We start from the raw sequence: 22264 nt of genomic DNA on the forward strand, positions 1-22264 counted from the left end.
GGACACCCGAAATGTAGTGGTCAAAACATGGATCTGCGTTAATTATAAATCTTTGCTTGTTTTATTCTAGTTAAACTGTAACTTCCACAGGAGCAAAGTGGCAGTGGCAGCTTTAATGTTTCAAACAGCCCTTCAATGATCTGTTACTAGGCCTAATTGAAAACCATGGAATGCTAACCAGACAAATTCCGTAATCGCGGAAATCTAGAGACTCACATTAACGGCTTATGGAGCGTCTTCATTTCTTAAATCTGCACGGTGGGATAGGACTTCCTCCACTGGATTAACAACTCTACCTTCATCTTGAGAACAAAACAGCAGTATTTATTATGTAGTTGATATCGATATGACGGGGACAAGAGTTTAATCAGATGTAATCAGATCTGTTCCACGCACTGGTCACATCTCTGTTGGGTAAATGATTGACTCGACTTGTATAGACCACTGGGTGTTGTCGTTTTCTTCCACTGATGTACAGATAACTGTTTCCTGGTTAGAGAAAAGCAGGGATACAGGTCCTCATTTCAGCATTTCACATTTCAACATATTTTTGCTCATCTAAAGAGGAACAAACATGGGAAAACCAGTCACGGTGCTTCACTGGCTTCTGCTCACACTGGGACTAGTTGCAGCTCAAGGTAAAGCCTTCACGTATTTTTTTGGAGGGAAATCAAGAGAGTTAGAAAAAAAACATCACCAAGCATATAAAAGTGAGATCCAGCGCTCATTTTCAAAAGTTTGAGGTATTTTAACGTAGTTTTATCTCGCGTTTCTTTTAGAGAAAGCAGAGCAAGCTCTACCTAACTGGCTTACGGGAATCATTGCCGTTGGTGTGTTCCTCTTTCTCGTCTTCATCATCTTCCTTGTAAACAAAGCCTGGTGTGAAACTCCAAGGTAACCCGTTGCGTCTATACTTCATCAACACCGCACTGAAACCAGCAGCATTTTTAATAATAAGGGTATAGGGACAATCATTTATTCACACTCATGTCGAAAAATAAGATGTACCTATTTTGAATAAAAGCTGTTGTACAATTAAAATACAATTAAAGTAAAAAAAAAAAAAAAAAAAAAAAAAAACACGTTTCGCAGAAGAAAGTCAGTCATGACAGTGCATAGCTATTGCCAGAATTTTCATTTTTGATTTTGAATTTTCATGGAATATTGCTTGTATAGTGTTAAAAATAAAGATTCCAAAAAGGGGTTTTGTAGCGATACAATAGAATAACCATTTTGGGTTCCTCAAAGAACCTTTCAGCGAACAGTTTTTAAAAGAACCATATGTGATGAACATTTTAATAATCTAAAGAACTCTTTTCCACTGTAACCTTTTGTGAAATGGAAAGGTTTCTATGGTTGTTAAAGGTTCTTCATAACCATAAAAGCCTTTATGCCTTAATTTTTCTCATTAAGAGTAATTCATAAACATGTTTACTTATCTATTATAGTCACTTGTAATTTTATTTTTAACAACTAGTTTCCCAAATGTGTAAACACCACATTTTAATCCATTTTTCTTTTTTGTCTGAAGCAAATCAGAAGCAGTCTTACCAACTGAATACGCCATGACTAATGGATCAACCCGTGAAACCAGTCTTGACGCAGTCAGGTAATAATACCTCAACAAATACAGCCGTTATAAAGCTCAGAGTGATTCAATACTACAAATAGACACATCCCTGGATAAAAAGATAAACTATCATTACTGATAATGCTCATGAGAACTGTTTATGGCCTGAAATCATGTTCAACCTGAAGAAACGCCTCATCTGATGTTTTATGTTTAATTTAATGATAAAATGAACGGAAAATGAGTGAATATCACCTTTAAAATGTAGGACTTACTATTAAACACTGGAATTGAACCTTGTTTTTCAGGAGCAACGATGGCCCTAATGCATTTGAGAACGCGATCATTCACCAAACTGATGAAAAAGTGACCGCAATGTAATTTGAAGGAAATGTCAAGAGTTTGAAGAGTCAGCAGGACATGTTAACCATATGCTCTGTTGTAATAAGTTATCATTTTAATAGCTGACACAGCTCTTTCTTGTAAGAGAGTTTAGCAGTGATTTTTGTAGATTTTTAACTGTAGTTAACTCTAAAGGGCATTTGTTGATGTAACAATTTTTAACAATTTAACATTTGTTGTGTAAATTTCTTAAAAAAATAATATTAAAAATCAATATACTCTATCACTCTAAAGTGTTGGGTGGGTAGGAATTTTAATGTTTTTCAAAGAAGTCTCACCAAAGATGCATTTATTTGATCAAAAATGCAGTAAAAATAGTAATATTGTGAAATATTATTAAAATTTAAAATATCTGCTTTCTATTTTAATATACTTTAAAATGTAATTTATTCCTGTGATTAAAGCTGAATTTTCAGCATCATTACTCCAGTCTCCAGTGTCACATGATCCTTCAGAAATCATTCTGATATGATGATTTGCTGCTCAAGAAACATTTCATATTAATGTTTAAAACAGTTTTGTGGAAACCATGACACACTTTTTGATGAAAAGAAAGAACAACATTTATTTGAAATAGAAATCTTTTGTAATATTATTCGTCTTACTGTTACTTTTGAACAATTTCTTTCAAAGAAAAAGTCTTACTGACCGCAAACATTTTAATAGTAGTGTCAACTAATGCAGAAATGGCTGGTGTGAAGTTATTTTGTGCATTAAAAATTCAAATAAAACCTAAAATAAAATAATTTTACAGTCAAATATTTAAAAGCATAGATTTTAAATATTTTAAATATTCACCACAGAGAATTTAGAAGCCAAAAGACAATTAAAATTAAAATTATTTTATTTTCTGATAAATCCTACTTATCCAAAATAAAGTCACAGACCATAATAACCACTTGATCATTTTGTAAATGTTAATAAATCAGTTTTATTTCAGGCTTAGATCTGTATCTAATGTATGAAGTTAACTAAAGGGTTTCTTTGGACTTTAAAAACATTACACTGACAGAAAAAAGGCCGATATAAAGGTGTTACTACAGCGTTAATCTCGACCGCTGAGTCAGTTGAAGAATTGATATGATTCAAGCCAGTTTTTGTGGTTCACAGCCCAAATGTAAGATCAAGCAGAAGGTAGCAGACTGGGGTGTTGCATTTTCTTGGAGGATAAAGGGGAAGACAGGCAATCTTTTTAAAGGGACATAGCGCTGGACAGTTCAGAACACACTGTCCACATGGCACGAGAATTCAAGAGGCATAGTATGAGGATGTGCTTACGAAATCCTAGTGGAGGAGACGGTCTGGACGAGGCTTCCATATGCTGTCTACAACCTGGAGAGGCCTGATAGTCTCTCAAGAGCCTGCTACACTTCCTCTAGGACAGAGACTGACACAGGATATCCTCATATTGTGACACACAGACACACACGGTGTCAAACTAGGATACGCGAGACATCTTCATGAAGACAAAAGCGATGCAAAAAACCCTAAAAAGGAAATAAATTACATATTTACAATGAAATGACAAACATGTGCAATTGAATTACAAATGGAATTACAAAAATGTAATAAAAAACTATGTTATTCATAAGGATTTCTGTCATTTTTGAAATCTCGATACACAATAGCAACATAATACAGTGGACTAGTTCTCTCAAAAATTAAAATGCTCATTATTTATGTCATTCCAAACCCGTATGGCTTACTTTCTTCTGTGGAGCCAAAAAGGACATATTTTGAAGAATGCTAACGCTGCTTTTTTCCATACAACGAAAGTAATGGGGACTGGGACAGTCGCACTCTAAAAAGGACAAAAATTTTAAGATGATTGAAGCCATATAATAGCTTTGTGTGAAGAACTGTTTGAAATTTTAATTTTTAAGGAAAGATTGCAAGTGAAAAATGACTTACAATATTAGCTTTGTGTGAAGAGCTTTAAATTGAAAAACGAATTACAATTTCAGTCTATTCCTCACACAAAGCTAGCGAACAACTTCTGAAGAGTTGAACTGTAACATACAAGTCATTGTGATACCTTTATGGTTATTTTTGTCATTTCTGAAGCTCAAACCTTCCAGTTCCCATCCACTTTCATTGTATGGCAAAGAGCAGCGTGAACATTCTGCAAAATATCTAATTTTAAGCTGCACAGAAGTCAGTCATACGAGTTTGGAACTAATTTTGAAATATTCACAAAACTACCCTGCAATGTAAAGATTTGATTGAAATGATCCTAATATCTAATACTAGCTAAACAAAACATCCCAGCACAGTCGGATCTGCCTGTTTCAAGGCACGTCTATCGTCCCTTATTAACGCTCGTCCATGAATTCATCTACACTCTACATTTATTGGAAAAATCCATCTAATTTCTTAAAAAATAAGTTGGGTTTGTCGAGTATGTATGCGTTTTAACTATACAAAACAAAATCAGGATGACCACATTAGAAGTTGTCGTATGTGCACTGAAATGATAAAGTGTGCGTATTAGTGTGTGTCTACTACAGCAATTTTTCCTCCTTGTCTTGAGTTACCAGCACTCATTTCATCAAATAATCATCGTAATATCGCCCCATAATTCACCGCTCACATTCGCCAGTGGAGAGGCTACATGTCCATGACTAAGACAAAGACGATACAATAATTTCCCTTTATGAGTATTTTTCTAATTGATTTCTATACCAGGTGCACAAACAGTAACAGGTGCAGTTTAAACGATCGAGTGCAAACAGTCTCCATATCAGGAAGTAAAGATGCAAAGAGTCTCTTTAAGATGTGTGAATGGAATGTGTGTGTTTTCAGTAGATGTAGTCCTTAGTGTGTTTGTTAGGAGAGCACAGAGAGCGTGACGCTTCCCCGCTGCTTCTTCAGTATGGCCACTGCCTGCTCGTGTGTGACGCCCTCCAGACTCTCTCCGTTAACCGACAGCAGCTGGTCACCACGCTTCAGACGCCCGTCCACCGCCGCTGCCCCCTGCAGGTAGGAGGAGGACAGGATTATTTATTAATTTACAGAATTAAATGACCAAAATTGACAATTATTACTTTCGATGATGCTTAACAGATCATTAAATGTACCAAAATATAAAAAAAATTATATTTAAATTATATTTATATATGACATTATATATTGATGTACCCCTACAGGGCATTAACAGACCTCCAGAAAGGTTGAGTCATCATCAAATCATATCACAAAACATTCATTGTTTCTAGGAGAATATGAAGTGTCTTATCTCTGGATATGTTTGTGTGAAACAGAGCTCTGTGCTGCTCCCTGGTGGCCACAGCACAAACAGAGCAGTACGGTCAGCACAATGCTCACCTTTTCATATTGCACAGATATTATATGCAGGGTTCAGAACATATTTAGAAAAATATGCAAGTGTCTGCAAATGTTTTTATTTTAACAGCCTGTTATATATATAAAAAAAAAAAATCAAAATTACTTAATTTATATTGCTTAAACAGATACTACATACCAGTGTTCTTTTAGTATTATTTATATACTTTTATATTATTTATTAATATTTTAAATTAGCCTTTATTTTTATATTTTTAGTTTTCCTTTTAATTGTAGTTTACGTTTTAGAAATTTTGTTGTGTGTTATTGTCATTTTTATTAGTTTTTTAAAATTATTTCTATTTAACTGTAATTTAATAAAAGTTAAATTTTAGTATGTCAACAAACTTATTTGAGTTAGCTGACAAGGAATCATTTAAAAAATAATTTTTATCATCTCATATTTATATTTTGTTTTATTTTAGCTTCATTCATAAAATAATAATAATAATAATAATAAAAGCACAAATGTTTAAATGTCCTATTCAGCAAATTCAAGTGAAGATGGTCATTTAAAATGTAAAATAAACTTAAAGGGTTAGTTCACCCAAAAATGAAAATTATCCCATGACTTACTCACCCTCAAGCCATCCTAGCTGTATATGACTTTCTTCTTTCAGACAAACACAGTTGGGAGTTATATTAAAAATATCTTGCTCTCCCAAGCTTTATAATAGGAGTGAATGGTGCCATTTTTTTGAAGCCCAAAAAAGCGCATCCATCCCTGATAGAAGTGATCCACACGGATCCAGGGGGGTAAAAAAGTTCTTCTTAAGTGAAGTGATGTGTTTTTGTAAGAAAAATATCCATATTTATAACTTTGTAGACTATAATCACTAGCTTCCGGTAACGTCCGTCCGTGGGTTCACGAGAGAGCTCCGGTGTATGACATAGGATGAAGGAGTAGCATAAGCTCAGGTGAGAGTAGACGCCTCTCACGGTTCAAACAAACAGGGCTAGGCAACAAACGTTTCGTTTGAAAAATTCTATACTCTATACTCTGCACTTCCATGTTTGTCAGGACAGAGTCCACTCTTCGACCGGAACTAGACTCGCGTACGGTCGTTACCGGAAGCCAGTTATTATAGTTTTTAAAAGTTATAAACATGGATATTTTTCTTTCAAAAAACGCAACGCTTCACTTAAGAAAACCTTTATTAACCCCCTGGAGCAGTATGGACTACTTTTATAATGGATGGATGTGCTTTTTTGGATCATTCGCTCCCATTATAAAGCTTGGAAGAGCCAGGATATTTTTTAATATAACTCTGATTGTGTTTGTTTGAAAGAAGATAGTCATATACACCTAAGATGGCTTGAAGGTGAGTAAATTATGGGATAATTTTTGGGTGAACCATCCCTTTAAGTGGCCAAAACTATCAACAAATGTATTTAGTACAATTAAAAAATGATGAGAAAAGATGGGTGAATGGGATGTATTGCGAGCAAGATTTGAAGTTGTGTTGCCCACATGGCCACTAGGCCATGCTCTGATATGAATTTCTAATCTAGTGGCCGATGTCAGGTGTCCAAGTGCGTTCAGTTTCATTTCATCTGGAAATGAAGACAGGACCTGATCCTAGAGGAATTACCTTGCTGAAGACTGTTTTAACATAGATGGGAAGATCTCCATGTGGACTCCCAAAGCCGCCAACGATACTGAAGCCCAGCCCCTCTGAGCCCTTCTCCAGAGTGATGGTCTTTGGCTTGGGCGTCCTGTTAATATCACACAAACACAGAACAAAATCATACGCAATCAACTGAGACTACTGTAGCAGAATGTTTAAAGTCAAACAAGAAGTGAGAGTCTTGGTGCCATGTGACTAATGGACGGCGATGTCACTCACTCTGGTTCCACCGGCCGGACCTCTGGGTTGGTGCTGGGGGTGGAGCTACTGGACAGACTCTCCACCTGACTGGCTATGGCACTGATGTTGGTGTCAGCCACCACCTGTCAATCACAGATGGAGACCGTCAAACATTAAAATTAAATTAATGACTTAATGTCTTGAAACCTACTGGAGGTGTTTTCTTCCATTCAGACTTGTGTGTTTGTTTTCACAAATGACTGTCTGCCTGTAGATAACAGAAAAAGGTTCTCTATGTTGTGTGTGTTTGGCACTGAAATGCATCCTAACAGTCCTTTAATGTTGTTCTTGGCGACTGTGGGCGAATGATCGCCCGGGTGCTGTTCATCAAACCTCTGTCTCCTTCACCAGAATCAAAATGCCTTTTTTTCCTGTCACATTTCATTTACATTTTCCTCTTCCATTAAACTCTGGGCTGGCTATGAGGGCAGTGGTATATTAATTTGCATATTTAATTAACGGCAAAGCAATTAAAAGTAAAATACACAACAATAAACAAAAGCTAATTAATGAATGAGACAACAACAGCAGCGAGACACTCCCAAGTCATCACGGTCGCTATCTCACCTACACCTACTGAGACAAAGACAGAAAGAAAGAGAAAGCGAATGGCAAAGACTGAAAGAAAAAGAAAGACAGAAAGAAAGAGAAAGTGAGAAAGAAAGAAGTTAAGAAAGAAAGAGAAAGAGATACAGAAAGAAAAAGAAAGAGTGAAAAGGCAAAGACAGAAAGAAAAAGAAAGAGAAAGAAAGAAAAAGGAAACAGAAAGAAAGAAAGAGAAAGAAAGAAAGGCAAAGACAGAAAGAGAAAGAAAGAAAGAAAGAGAAAGAAAGAAAGGCAAAGACAGAAATAGAAAGAAAGAAAGAAAGAAAGAAAGGCAAAGACAGAAAGAAAGAAAGAAAGAAAGAAAGGCAAAGAAAGAAAGAAAGAAAGAAAGAAAGAAAGAAAGGCAAAGACAGAAAGAGAAAGAAAGAAAGAAAATAAGAAAGAAAGAAAGAAAAAAGGAGTGAAAGGCAATGAAAGAAAGAAAGAAAAAGAAAGAAAGAAAGAAAGAAAGAAAGAAAGAAAGAAAGAAAAAGGAAAAAAGGAAATAAAGGAGGAGAAAAGAGTGAGAAAAAAGACAGATTGATGAAAACAGAAAAACAAGCAAGAAAAAAAGTGATTAAAAACAAAACAAAAAAAAAGTGCTTGAAAATAAAGTAGTTGTTGTCCATACAAAACTCTCTGCCACGTTGATAGGATGTCAGGGTAAATAGCCTATAAATTACTTTTTTTTTTTTTTTAAAGTAAGTTAAAAATGTAATACCCAGATTGTTGCTATGAAGTTGGTAGATGTCAATCTGGGTGTTTGCCAAGGTGTTGCTAGGGTTTTCTGAGGAGTTTTAGCATGTTGTTATGACACTGCTAATGTGTTGCTATGCTGTTGCTAGGGTGTTCTAAGTGGATGCCATGGCGCTGCAATGTAATGCATTTTCCTGTGAGTGTTCCAAGTATTGATATATGGTGCTGCTAAGGTGTTGCTAGGGTGGTCTGAGCAGTTAACACTTTTCAATACTGCAGCCAAGTTGCAATGTGGTTCCAAGGAGGTTTGAATGGTTTTGAACACATTGCTATGCAGTTGCTGGGTTTTCTGAGGAATTTTAACACTGATATGCCACTGCTAAAGTGTATACCACTGCTTTGGAGTAGTTTTTAGCATGTTTTGTTGTGTTGATACTTAGGAGTTGCTATGCAGTTCAAGTGCGTCGCTATGCTGCTGGTTTCTGGTCACTGTGATTTTGCCAAATAAGACATGTTCCTGGATCAAAATATTTTGTTGATCCTGGAACAACATTCCAGTCTGAAAATTTAGTCTTAACCCTATTCCTACCCCTAAACCTAATCCTACCCATAACTTATCCCTAAAATCCGAGGGGAAAGATAGGTGAATAACATTGATGTAGAAGCACCTAACACTGGTTGCAAGCCTAAACTTGACATAAACGGTAAACTTGTCCCTCAGATTGGTTGATTGGAATGTTGATCCAGGATCAACAAAGATGTCTTACTTGGCAAAATCACGGTGACTCTGGTTTCTAGATGGGTTCAGAGTGTTTTATAGCATATTGCTTTGCAGTAAAAAAGGAACTTTGACAAAACCCTAAAAAGGAGCAATAATAATGGTATCTTTACACAACAACGATGTACTAAAAACGGAAAAGTTTTTCCTTTGCCTTTTTTGTGTACAGACGACAACGTTGTCAAAATGATCCCCATTCACACGGATCCATAAAAACAATCAAAATGGCTGTATTATTCACGGCCGGCCAGTAGTTGGCGATGTCACTTTGTAAAGATACACTTCGCACCTATAGACTGAACACGCCATATGCATGCTCATGATGTCACACGGAGACAATAACAATATCATTTTCAAAAACTCTGAAACCCGTTTTCAAAAGTTTGCATTTTCAGGCCCCCAAAACGCCATTGTCATGTAAATGAATGGCCATAACACATAAAAAAATTCACGTTTTTAGTTGAAAATGGTGTCGTGTAAATGGCCGCCAATAGTGAAGTTTGTTTGCAACAAAAAATAAATAATTTAAAAAAAGAGAGAAAACCAGAGACAATGTGGGAGAGTTTGTGAAAGATAAATACTTCAGTAGGGTGCAACACTAAACTTCTCATAGAAAGCACATGATCACAGCCAGAATGACTTTCCAGGGGCTAAAAATGAGGCATAAGTAATAGCACAGGGCATTACATATGTCCAATTAAACATATAGCAGCCAGAGAGAGAGAGAGAGAGAGAGAGAAAGTATTCTCTCTCAAATGAGTGAAGAGGGAATGAATGAGTGAGCGAGCAAGAGAGAGAGAGAGAGAGAGAGAGAGAGAGAGAGAGAGAGAGAGCTAAACAATAATTGCTCTCTGAGCTGCTGTAATCAGGGCTTTGCAGGCTGGGCTCCCCTGTTTAAAAGCCCTGTGCATTCCTCCTGGAACCGCGCAGATAACGGCACATTTGCATAAAGAACTGGGATTATCTGGCAACCCGCGTGCAACCGCCGCACAGCTGCACACGGCTGATAACAGCCCAGTGACACAGCACCAACCACTCACACACACACAACCATGAGTCCAAACAAACACACACTCACACATATACACAGCACACTGTCCTTCGATACACCGACTCTGCTAACACACACTGATAACCGTACAGAACATACACACACAGCGGCTCTGCATAGCAATAACAACACACAATACAAGCGTGTATACACACATCATTGAGACCACACCTACATGCAAAAATGCTACAATACACCACTTACAAAAAAGTACCATGGTAATACCATGGTATTCTTAGATAAGCAAGTTTGGTATCTGATATCTACTAACAATACCAACAATTCTTATACAAATTCCACATACAAACTTAAGGCGCTATTATCAAACTGGTGGTGGGTTACGGGAAATTTCTGGGGATTAAGAAGAAACCCACCAAACAACTCCTAAAACGTTTGAAATAAATGTGGGGTATATCACGCACCACACCAGACGGGTCGGAGGGTCTGTTCAATGCCAGCGGCTTCTTTAAAGCTCGGCTTCAACCCACGGACTGACTGCCGTGATCCTGTTAACAAGTACACTGTCTTCAAATCACATTACCTGATGTGAGTTCCCTCATTAGCTAGTCAGCGAGCGAGAATGCTGTAGCTAATTTGAATTGTGGGTGCACGAGTGGCAGCCTTGGCACTTCATTGAACTAGTTTATCATAAACTCTTTAGCAGAAGAAGAGTCAAAGTGAGAATGTAAATGCAAACACGTCTAGCAAATCAAGCTAGGTTTCACAAATTGGTCTGTTGTGAAATGTGGCAGAATTTATAACGCAAGGCAAGGGGGTGCTGTAAACCTTACGTAGCCCCGCCCCTTTTCAGCGCTGCTCTCGTTGTGTTCTGTCTTCCGTTTGTATTTTGACAGCATGAAGGTAAGATCTTACAGATTTATGAATGAACCACTTATGACATCGACTTCAAATATTACAGTGCTTAATGATAACTTTTGTTAACTCTACAATAATTAAATTCACTTCACCAGCTAATTACTCTTCGACTGCGATGCCATAGAAATATCCAGAGCTACTGCAGAAACGGAAGTTCAAAGACAAAAATCTAAAGATGGCTTGTTTCTCTGCCGCATAAGGTCTATAGCTATAGAACGTTTTCTCTTTCAGGTCATCTACTCTCATATCAGAGCAATAATTTAAAGAAAATCTTGCTAAGAAAATTATTTAAAATAAGTTACCGCAACAGTAACGCAAGAATGCACATGCCTGTTTTTGGTCCAAAAGTACTGAAATTTGTCACTTTGTTCGCCATGGTCTAAATCATGAACTACGCCACTGCAAGTAAACATCTGAAAGTTGGCATATTTAATGAACAAACAGTATTATTGAGTTGAATGTGTACCTGGAGGACGATGGTGCCGTAAGCATTCTTCAGTATATTTACAACATCTCCGTGAGTCAAGCCATCCAGAGACTGAGAATTGATGCTCACAATCCTGTCGCCTACCTAAGAGAGGTACATTAAAGGAAAAATTGCTTAAAATCCATTCACATGGATACAAACCCAATCCCCAGCAGTGCCCTTCACACCCAAACCACTGTATAATGCTTAAAGGTGCTAAAGAGGATGTTTTGTTTTATACATTTTTGCAATATTACTTGAAACTGTCTTTACTAACTGATAAAAGACTATTTATTAGGTGCACTGAAAGTAATAATATTAATATACATCATCTGTGCACGAGGTAGGGCCTTAAAAACATCAGCCAATCGCGTAAACGATTGGCTCTCTGGCTTGTCAATCACTGCCATGACGTTCCTTGTGAGAGACGTGCGCGGCTGCGCGCTCCAGTAACTTTCCACACTCCACAGGCGCTGCATGCAATGTTTTTGTCAGGAGACAGGAATAACAACTGCAGATTATGAGTTACCTGCGGTGAGTCTGACATAATGAATCCAAAAAACACGACACAGCGAATGCCGATGGTAAACACTTGTGTTCCAATACTCGTGCACGAGTTTTGGGAGGAGTTCCTTTGAAATGAGCTGTGAAGGAGGGGGGTTGTTCTTACGCATACGCTCATTTCAAAAACTTAGTAACAGTCTTTGGATTCTCAGTCGACGAAAAAATCCTCTCTATCACCTTTAATAACTCTCAGCCTGATTCACACAGGACAAAAGTGAAAAGTAAGCAACAGAAAGGAACAGGAAAAGCAAGGTTGATGTACTTTGAGGCGATGTGTCTTGGCTGCCACACCATTGGCCTGGATCATGGCGATGAAGATGGGGATGTCGCCCAGCGGACTGCCCTTACCGCCAGCTATACTGACACCCAAAGCATCGGTGGGACCCTGAGAAAGTGAGAAAGTCACTGTTGAAGGTGCACTAAAAATGAAACTCCTGAGTACTATATACAGAGGCATTCGGAGGTAAACAATCTTACCCGTGTGATCTCCACTGTCCGAATGCCTGGCTCTGTTCCTGGAGGGATAAAATGTCAGAAACTAACTTTCGGATAACAACCCTTCAAGAGTTTGAAATGATTAAATGAAAATGTTTTGTTAGAAATTCAACTATTATGAGTTTCTAAGAATTTTACTGAGGAACACAACAGTGGTCAGGTTGGAAACAGAGACACAATGTATCCAGATAAATTGTCAATGTCCATCCATTTTGGGTCTGACAATAGCTAAATCTACTTGGCTGATGTATGTCAGTTAGTCACTGCTACAGTAACCCCCCAAAAAAGTACAGTATGATCAATGGGACCACAGGTTTGCAATGCATCGGCCAAACATTTGTGCCTGATTTGCGTATTTTCATAAAGTATGTTTCTATACAAAGGGTACTGTTGTTGCCAGAAATTGGTCGAATTGTGTGGTCTATACCGCAGACTATATCTCTACAAATACATGTGAATATTTTGGTACCTGAACCTGAATCTGCAATGATTCAAAATTAGAAACATAACCGAAAGTATTTGAAAAGGCGGCCTATGCAGTTGTGTGCATACCAATATATCGGCCAGATTACCAGTATTTTCAGCCATTTTGTGTTTATCAGCATCAAATATGCCTACTTTGCAGTTATGTACCAGTTCCAGCAACTGATAAAAGTGTTAAGTATTTATCTGCATTATATCAGCCTTTGAAAATATTCCCAGATCACTAGTTTGAACCCCGCAACAAGCAAACCATGAGCTACCACTAGATGGCAATAAAGCTGGTTACTAAATGATGATTTGTGATGGTGCGATCACATTAGCAAAATTTTGGAGCAAAAAGGGCCATTTTTATTTTTACATCTTTTATTGTCAATAGTGTAGTGATATATGAAGCACAGCTCACAAACAAAGTCACTTTCAAACCAAGCAGCTTTCTATTGCATGGTGAAATCTTCCGCCCTCACGCAAAATTCCCAAACACATGGATGTCTAATGACATGACTGGATTTCACCTTTGAAAATTCACTGAACAATGGTAAATTTGAAAGCAACTTTAAATAAGTCTAAGAATAAACCATTTCTATTCAAATAACAGAAGAAAACAAATCAACAGCAAACTCTTAATTGATTATAGCGACACTTTCTAAGCACCACTGCTAGCTGTCGACAGATAAGAAATGTGTTGTTTTAAGGCTGATTTATAGCATTTTTATGGCTGTTTCCTGGCACTTTCAGTGCTACTGTGGTGCAAGAAGTACCTGTGCTTTTATTGTTGGGCTCTGTGAAATTTCGGCTGTTGTTGTTGAGGCTTTGCGAAGGGAGCGGGGCCACAGCAGGGAGCGTGGGGGTTGGGGTGCTGCTGTTGGCGCTCACGTGGCTCATCTAAAGGAGAAAGAGTTGGCTGAAGGTGCTATTCCATACACAGATATAGAACATACTCATGTCATCACACATGCATACGTCTTGGTTAGTGACATGTGAGCGCATGCTGACGTGCTGACACAGACTCCCTTTGCTTTTTCAGGCAATATGGATGAATAACACAAACAGATGCCCACAGCCATACACTGCTGGTTCGCCCGTCCGCTAACATGCACTATCGACTGGGTTAGAGTTTGGCATGCTGGTTTTTAAGACGTGGCAGGGAAGCCCAACAAGGTGTCGGATGCGGGCTACACACCTGACTTCCCTGGGAGGTGCGTCTGGAAGAGATCCAGGAGGCAGCCTTCAGTCGGCCCAGTTCCAACAGCACCTTGCCCCTGGCGCACTGCAGGATCACAGCACACACGTTGACGCACACACAAGTTTGGCATTGTGGGCCGTCTTCTTGCTCATATCCTCTCAAACACACTTTCACATACTTTCGAGAACCTTCACATACATGCAAAGACCTGATGCCACAACACGACATCTCATCCAGAGAGCTTGACTCAAGCCAACCCAATCGAGCTGAACTCCACAGGAAGGGTACAGCCAAACAACACAGGCTCAATGCATCCTCATTCAAGCCAATATTTCCCACAATTATACCGACTGCCACAATAATTGAGACTCTTTTTGTCCTTTTCAAAACAACATTATTGTTGAGGCATTTTCACACTCTCAAATGTGACTTCTAAAGTTACACACACACACACATATATATTATATATACACACATTTATATACACACTGCCCTCCAAAAGTTTGGAAACACCCCTGGCAATATGTGGTTTTGGACGATATCAGCATAAATCCTTATTTTTTGGTGCAAGTACATTACAGTAACTTGACATTATTACTGAAGACCAGCAATAATAATTTTCATTTTGATTCCATAATAATGGCAATATATACATGTCAAAGTCAGACATGCCCCTTTGCCAGCTGTGATGCCTGGTTACTGGTTTAAACTTGGCCCAGGTTTGTAAAACATTTTTGGGTCAGCACACCTTAATAGCTTCAACAATTGATTGCCAATGAAGTTTAGAATACAATGAACCAATTAGAACCCAGTTCAGGTCAGATAGCAGCTAATGGTGCATATTTTGATGAATCGAAAATTTTAGTTTTTTTCTTATCAGTGCAAAATTATCAAAATTAAAAAAGATTCATGCCAATATTTTCCAAAAGCCCACTTTTTTAGGGCGTTTTCAAACTTTTGGAGGGCAGTATATATATATGTGTGTGCATGTGTGTGTGTGTGTGTGTGTGTTTTGTACAATTTGACATGTTCACATAAAATTAGTGCCGCTTTTATTTTTTTTGCATTTTGTGTGGGAAAAAATTTTATCATCAGCATTTTGTTTTGTTTTTTTGCAGTTTGGATAATGCTGTAGCTTGATGATGGATTCCATCAGTACAAATCACTGGGGAACACTGAAGTGAACCAAGTAAAAGGCCCTTGAGTGTTGGCTGTTACTTTAATTTCAATGTCTCAAAACTTACAGAGAGGCTGGGCTATTGTTTAATATCACTTTCAAGCACACTGTTGAGGAAAGCTGATATGCTGATATCTAAGCTGACCATAGCAAAAACGGTGATAAACTGATTTGATGCTACTGCTTAAACTAAAAAAAAAAAAAAAAAAAAAGACTAGAGACGACCAAAAACCGTTGAATGAAATGTGTTTTAGTCTGATTATGCGTCTGAACCACATCTAAACAAATGAAATGGGTGGGGTAGATGCCACATTTAATTTGACCTGTAAGCTGACTATATATCCATCATAGACTTTAATTTATTTGAATATAATTAAATATGGTGCCTACCCTGATCATTATAATTGTAAGATATGTAAAATTCAGTATTTAAATAAGAATTCATACATTGTTTATACAGAGCAGACCTCAACGACCTTCAAATACACAATCAAATGGCGCCCCCTGCAGGTAAATGGAGCGGACATGCGCAGTGGCACCTAGTGGCAGCATCCCACAGCTGCTGCTCCAACTAAATCTGCTCATGTAATCTGGTTTTGGAATGTGTTGTAAGCAGGGCTTTGGTTTTTAGGATTCGGGCAGAGCTCACCTTGAGAATGGCAGCGACGGTCTCCTGTGAGGCCTGTCTCATGTCCTCTCCATCCACAGACAGGATCTGATCACCCTGCATCAGTCTGCCATCCAGATCCGCCGCTCCACCCTTCACCACATCAGAGATGAACACACCCTTACCATTTCTGGAGAGAGAAAAGGAGAAAGAGGAAGTTAAGGAGATACCCACTCTTGAAGAAAATGTTGTTTCATTATTTTATTTTTTTTTAAAAGTTATTACTGTATTGTATGGAGCCCTGCACATGACATGCAGACAAAAATTTATATCGTAGCCACAAATTAAGAATTCGCTCCCAAGATTTATTAATTCACTCCCTCGTTTTAGTAAACCGTGGCCATGCTGAACTAATTTGTTCCCTCATTTTAAATGATCTCAAACAAGGGAACGAATTATTACAACGTGGCCACGATTTACTAAACTAGGGAACAAATTATTATATTGTGTGCATGATTTACTTAAAACGAGGGAACGAATTAGTAAAACATGTTGACGTATTTGACAAATTATTCATTTGTGGCCATAATATACATATTTTTTGTCATGTAGTATGATGCATTGTATTATATTATTATAAAATTATTGCACTGTGCATTTTGTTTCATTTTTTAAAAAATTATTATTGTAGTGTGTATTTCCTTCTATTATTTTATTTGAAAATTATTATTGTATTGTGCATTTTATTATATTATTTGACCATTATAATATTGTGCATTTTGTTTTATTTTATGTTAAAATTATTATTGTATTATTATTTCATATTATAAATTATAATTGTATTGTGGATTTTATTATATTATTTGAACATTATTATAATATTGTGCATTTTATTTTATTATAGAAAATTATTATTGTTTTGTGCATTGTATTATTTTATTTTAAAATTATTATTTTACCATGCATTTTATTTTATTAATTCATCTTACTTCTTTATTTCATTTTCATTATTGTATTGTTCATTCTTTTCCTGTTCTCCTCATAAGAAAAAACATGTGCATCCTCACCTCTTCCCGACGATGCTCAGGCCCAGGCCACGGCCGGTTCTCTTTTGAAGTTCAACCTGGAACACGTCAAGGTTTTCCTCGTCCCTGTACTGTGCCTCGTCACGCAGGACAGTCAACCGCACTTTCGCCGGTGTTTGCCGTAGAGCAGCTATTGCATCTTCATGAGCGACGCTGCGCAGGTCCACTCCATTTACCTGCAGGGGGCCCCATATTATATTATTATATTATAAAAAAATTTTTTTTAAAACCCTTTAACATTGGCAGTCCAATCAAATAATGAGAAAGAAAGAGTTAGAAATCATGGCTGATATTATTTCTGGTTCATTCATCATACAAAAATGGAAGGTCAAAGTTGAGCACGCTGCATTGTGGAATATAGTATAGTGTACAGTATGCTCTGAGCAATATTGTTACTGTAAAATTGCAAAAATTAAAACTTTTAAAAATCAGATTTGGTAATTTGGTGAATGTTTAAGTTGAAGTACTAAAATTACTAAAACTGCAATAAAAATTAAAGCTATATATAATTATTTAATATATTATTTATATATGTATATAATTATTTTAAACTTACATGAAAAATATAAAAATAAAAGCTAATTCAAAATATTAATAAAAGTAGCCTATATAAATAATACTATAAAATAACTTGTAAAATAATATTTAGTATAGTTGTGTGTTCTATGCCCAGAAGATGGCGCTATTGTCTAAGTTAAGCACAGAGAACTACTGCTCAGATCTAATTATTGCAAACACTCCTAGTCACATCCCTCTATTCTTATTATTCACAATAACGCCAAGCCTCAAACCAACATCAAATTTCCAGTTTTGCTCAAGGCAGACCAGCTGTCAGTGACATTACAAAGGGGCGTCCCGCTTGACAACCTTGCAACACGCTCTAGCTAGCATAAACAAACCTCGAGAATCTGATCTCCGGCCCAGAGTCGACCGTCCCGTGCCGCCGCCCCCTCCTCATACACTTCATGAATCACTATGGCATCCTGAAAAGATGAGAGAAATATGTGTGAAGATGAGGAATATGGTGACAAATAAAAGACAGAAACTACAAATTCCTATCACATCTTTCTTAAAGGGCCAGTTCACAGCTCACTGGAGGGGGAAGATTATCACTAATATTTCTAATATATAACTAATATACTAAATTTTTGGCAGTAAAAAAATTTGGTCTGTTCTTTGCACAAAATTCAGAGGAATTGTAATATGTGTCATATGGATCTCTTTTATGGTACTTGTGCATTTTTTTTTTTTTTTTTTGAAGCTTGAAAGCTTCAGTCACTATCTATTGTAATTGAATGGAAAAGAGCAACCAGCAAATTTTTGAAAACATCACAGTAGAAAGAAAGTGGTATGGTATGGAATGACATGAGGGCGTGTGAAATCTGTTCCCCATCACCTATAAAATCCTTTTATATATAAAAACACACACTGCTGAAAACCTGTGGGGCCCGAGGGTTGGTTTTGTTGACTCATGGAAGCCTTTGACAGCTAAACTAGCCCACAGTGCAGGAGTGCTGCAGAATTATGATGGCGATGTGGCAGTGTGCTGATAAAAGCCAGAGGCGCTGCTCATCTCTGCAGCCTGGCAGAGAAAGTCAGGACAGACAAAAAGCTCCCGCTATAACCTGCCTGTTCTGATGCAGCCCTGCGGCCCACCGGAGAGAATGAGTCCTGTCACAAACACACACACTCCTGATACTTTGACCAGGCCCATATGGAAGCTGTGCCTGCAGACAGCTGTATCGGCAGCTGAACAAACCAATGAACAGATCATTTAGGGTATGTATGCATGAATGCATTTTTGTTTTCTGTATAAACATACGATGACAGTAGCAAATGCATCATTCTATTAAATAACTACCTAGAAAAAACTATCAAAATCTAATTGTTACTGGTATTTTCAGCTAGTTTTCTGTAAGGATAACAGGTGAAAAGCCTGGACCATGAAAATGTGTCTCGAGATGCCTGCATTCTGCATTGTTCAATACCGGTGCATGGCATCACATGGCATCCTGGGCATACAGCTCCAAATGTATGTAAAAATAAACAATCCAAAAAAAAAAAAAATTGTCAAATTTTGATGTCAGATTGATTTTGACAAACTGACATTAAAATGATCTCTTGATGCATGTCCTTTAATTAAAGCTGCTGTATGCAATTTCAGTCGCTTTTTTACATTAAACAGAAAAAACTAAACAGAAATTTTAAACAAAAAATACAGAAAAACTAAAATCAAATACAAAAACAATACAAAAAAAACAAACAAACCAGAAAAACAAAAGGATAAAAAGAAAACAAGTATAAACAAAAAACAAAACAAATACAAAAGACAAAACAAAACAAATACAAAAGACAAAACAAAAACAAAACAAATACAAAAGGAAAAAAAAATAGAAAAAACTAAAATACAAAAGACAAAAAGATGCACAAAAAAAATAAATAAAGCAAAAATAAAAAAAAGCAAAGCACACACACAAAACAAAAACTTTATATTTCAAAAGCGTTTTAAACATTTTACTACTGATACCGTACCAGCTGGGTATCTTTGCCGCCGACTATACTAAGACCCAGTCCAGACCGGCCTTTAGAAATCTCAATAACCGTCTCTTGTCCTGGAACTATGGGACATGTAGCAGGGTCTGAAACAGAGAAAGAGAGATAAAGATGATGCAACTCTTTCATGTTGTGTGCTTTAATAAAACGCTCAGAGCAAAACAGAAAATCAATTCTTCTTTGGAAAAAACAACTGTCAGTGTTCAAAGAGGCTGAGGCGAATCCACACGGCAGTGCTGTTGCTTTCATTTCAACTTTAATTTAACATGCTTTTGGGCACCACAGATTGCAGCGCAAAAAGTGTATAAAAACATGAAAATTTAACAAACAACATAACATGTTTTCAATACTATTTGTGACACTCGCGTGCTTCACCTTTGCTGCAGTACTCAAAGTCGGGGCTGGTGCCGGAGACTGGCGCGGATGATCCCGAGGAGGTGACCTCCAGAGAACCTGCTGAGGGCTTGGTGGAATTCCTCTGGATTTTTGGAAGACTGGTGATCTGAGGACGGTCCAGGACAAGGACGAGTCAGCGGGAACACAGAAACAGAGACACAGAGGTTAAACTGTTTACTAACACAGCTGCCATGTTTTGTCTGGGCAGAGCTTTAATGTCTTGGCACCTGTTTAGACAGTGTTGTATAAAGTATCCTATCGTCTTACTCAAGTAAAAGTACAGATACCGTTATGGAAATTGACTTGAGTAAAAGTAAAATTTGCTTATAAGAAAAATACTTAAGTATTAAAGTAACTGATATTAAAAGTACAGGTACATTTTATAAATAATGGCACAGGTGATTGAAATGATGGCAGCCTAACTGAGATTGTGTTAGGGTATGTAAGAGTTATTAAAGAGATCGTCCACACACAAAAAATTGAAATTATATCCTTTATTGACCCTCATGTTGTTCCATACCTGTATGAATTTCTTCTTCTTTAGATCACTAAAGAAATGCATACATGTTGGTATTAACATGAGGGAAGTAAATAACAGAATTTTTGGGTAAACTATCTCTTTAACTCAAGAACTGAACGATTCAAATGAGAGTGTCCTACTACAAATGCACTGTGATCCATAAAACAACAAAATATAGCAAACTATCTAGAGATAAAACTGCAGTAAGATGAATTCACTCAGACATGTCTGGTCTTTTAAAAACACAAGATGCAGGACGGTGGAAATCAGGAGGAGCAACAGTCAAAGATGTCAGTCTACATGTTTACATAGAAGAACAAGCTTTTCATCTTTATCATCACTACCACCGACGAGAGAGTTCGCTCACATATCTCATCACACAGATAAACACAGGTTAAAACTTACATAAATAGCATATTCAATTTAGATCCAGTGGAGAGCCGTTACACATTGTTCTGTGTGCTTGTGCTTCTCAACATTTAGATTTGTGATGAGCGAAATTAATCATTCACATCTCTTCGCGAACCAGTTTGACAAATTCAAAGGAACAGAACTGATCAAAAGATTAATTTGAGAACTGGATATCGCTATGACTGATCAGCAAAGACTGCTTTCCATTATTTTTTGCACCTTGCAGCTGCAAATGTAACAAAAGGGTCTGGACAAATGTATCGGAGTAAAAGTATCAAATTTCTCTTTAATACGTAGTAGAAGTCAACAAAAATATTTATAAACAAGTAAAGTACAAATGTGACCCTGGACCACGGGTATACAGGTGCTGGTCATATAATTAGATGAAGACTGCTGACTTGACAGTTGTCCAAAAGACAACCATTGACACCTTGCACAAGGAGGGCAAGACACAAAAGGTCATCGCAAAAGAGGCTGGCTGTTCACAGAGCTCTGTGTCCAAGCACATTAATAGAGAGGCGAAGGGAAGGAAAAGATGTGGTAGAAAAAAGTGTACAAGCAATAGGGATAACCGCACCCTGGAGAGGATTGTGAAACAAAACCCATTTAAAAATGTGGGGTAGATTCACAAAGAGTGGACTGCAGCTGGAGTCAGTGCTTCAAGAACCACTACGCACAGACGTATGCAAGACATGGGTTTCAGCTGTCGCATTCCTTGTGTAATTCAGGCAAAAGGAGCCCCAACTAAGTATTTAGTGCTGTACATGCTCATACTTTTCATGTTCATACTTTTCAGTTGGCCAAGATTTCTAAAAATCCTTTCTTTGTATATGGTCTTAAGATACTGAATTTGGGATTTTCCTTAGTTATCAGTTATAATCATCAAAATGAAAAGAAATAAACATTTGAAATATATCAGTCTGTGTGTAATGAATGAATATAATATACAAGTTTCACTTTTTGAATGGAATTAGTGAAATAAATCAACTTTTTGATGATATTCTAATTATATGACCAGCACCTGTATTTGTAGCAATAGCCAACAATACATTGTATGGGTCAAAATGATAGATTTTTCTTTTATGCCAAAAATTATTAGGAAATTAAGTAAATGTTCCATGTTCATGTTCCATGAAGATATTTTGTAAATTTCCTA

At 37.1% G+C, this 22264-nt stretch overlaps 2 protein-coding genes across 9 annotated transcripts in view; one reads left to right on the top strand and one right to left on the bottom strand.

Moving 5' to 3' along the window:
* The first annotated feature begins 294 nt into the window (after positions 1–294).
* Positions 295–2398, top strand: pdzk1ip1 (PDZK1 interacting protein 1). The gene is made up of 4 exons (XM_048164630.1): positions 295–638; positions 780–894; positions 1532–1609; positions 1879–2398. Exons 1-4 carry the CDS (start codon positions 575–577, stop codon positions 1949–1951), a joined length of 330 nt encoding a protein of 109 aa, XP_048020587.1. The 5' UTR covers positions 295–574; the 3' UTR covers positions 1952–2398.
* Positions 2399–2798: 400 nt separating this feature from the next.
* Positions 2799–22264, bottom strand: part of patj (PATJ crumbs cell polarity complex component) — a 146260-nt gene continuing 126794 nt past the window's right edge. For 7 of the 8 annotated variants that reach the window (XM_048164691.1, XM_048164647.1, XM_048164674.1 and 4 more), the window contains exons 37-49: positions 20157–20283; positions 19761–19867; positions 18128–18211; positions 17211–17404; positions 16186–16333; positions 14357–14443; positions 13935–14058; positions 12676–12713; positions 12461–12583; positions 11635–11739; positions 7162–7265; positions 6907–7030; positions 2799–4945 (exon numbers count right to left, since the gene is read on the bottom strand). In XM_048164691.1, the coding sequence (XP_048020648.1) occupies positions 4799–4945; positions 6907–7030; positions 7162–7265; positions 11635–11739; positions 12461–12583; positions 12676–12713; positions 13935–14058; positions 14357–14443; positions 16186–16333; positions 17211–17404; positions 18128–18211; positions 19761–19867; positions 20157–20283 (1512 nt within the window). In that variant the 3' untranslated portion in view covers positions 2799–4798. The remainder of the gene's footprint in view (positions 4946–6906; positions 7031–7161; positions 7266–11634; positions 11740–12460; positions 12584–12675; positions 12714–13934; positions 14059–14356; positions 14444–16185; positions 16334–17210; positions 17405–18127; positions 18212–19760; positions 19868–20156; positions 20284–22264) is intronic. The other variant, XM_048164688.1, reaches the window with a different exon arrangement.

This window comes from Megalobrama amblycephala, linkage group LG2, assembly GCF_018812025.1.
Source record: "Megalobrama amblycephala isolate DHTTF-2021 linkage group LG2, ASM1881202v1, whole genome shotgun sequence".
In the NCBI taxonomy this organism is placed as follows: domain Eukaryota; kingdom Metazoa; phylum Chordata; class Actinopteri; order Cypriniformes; family Xenocyprididae; genus Megalobrama; species Megalobrama amblycephala.

What these genes read in the sequence shown, in the direction of transcription:
- pdzk1ip1 (XM_048164630.1), top strand. Translation starts at nt 575, where the DNA reads ATGGGAAAACCAGTCACGGTGCTTCACTGGCTTCTGCTCACACTGGGA. An exon ending in GGGACTAGTTGCAGCTCAAG is followed by an intron (nt 639 to 779) that starts GTAAAGCCTTCA and finishes CGTTTCTTTTAG; the next exon opens with AGAAAGCAGAGCAAGCTCTA. An exon ending in GCCTGGTGTGAAACTCCAAG is followed by an intron (nt 895 to 1,531) that starts GTAACCCGTTGC and finishes TTTTGTCTGAAG; the next exon opens with CAAATCAGAAGCAGTCTTAC.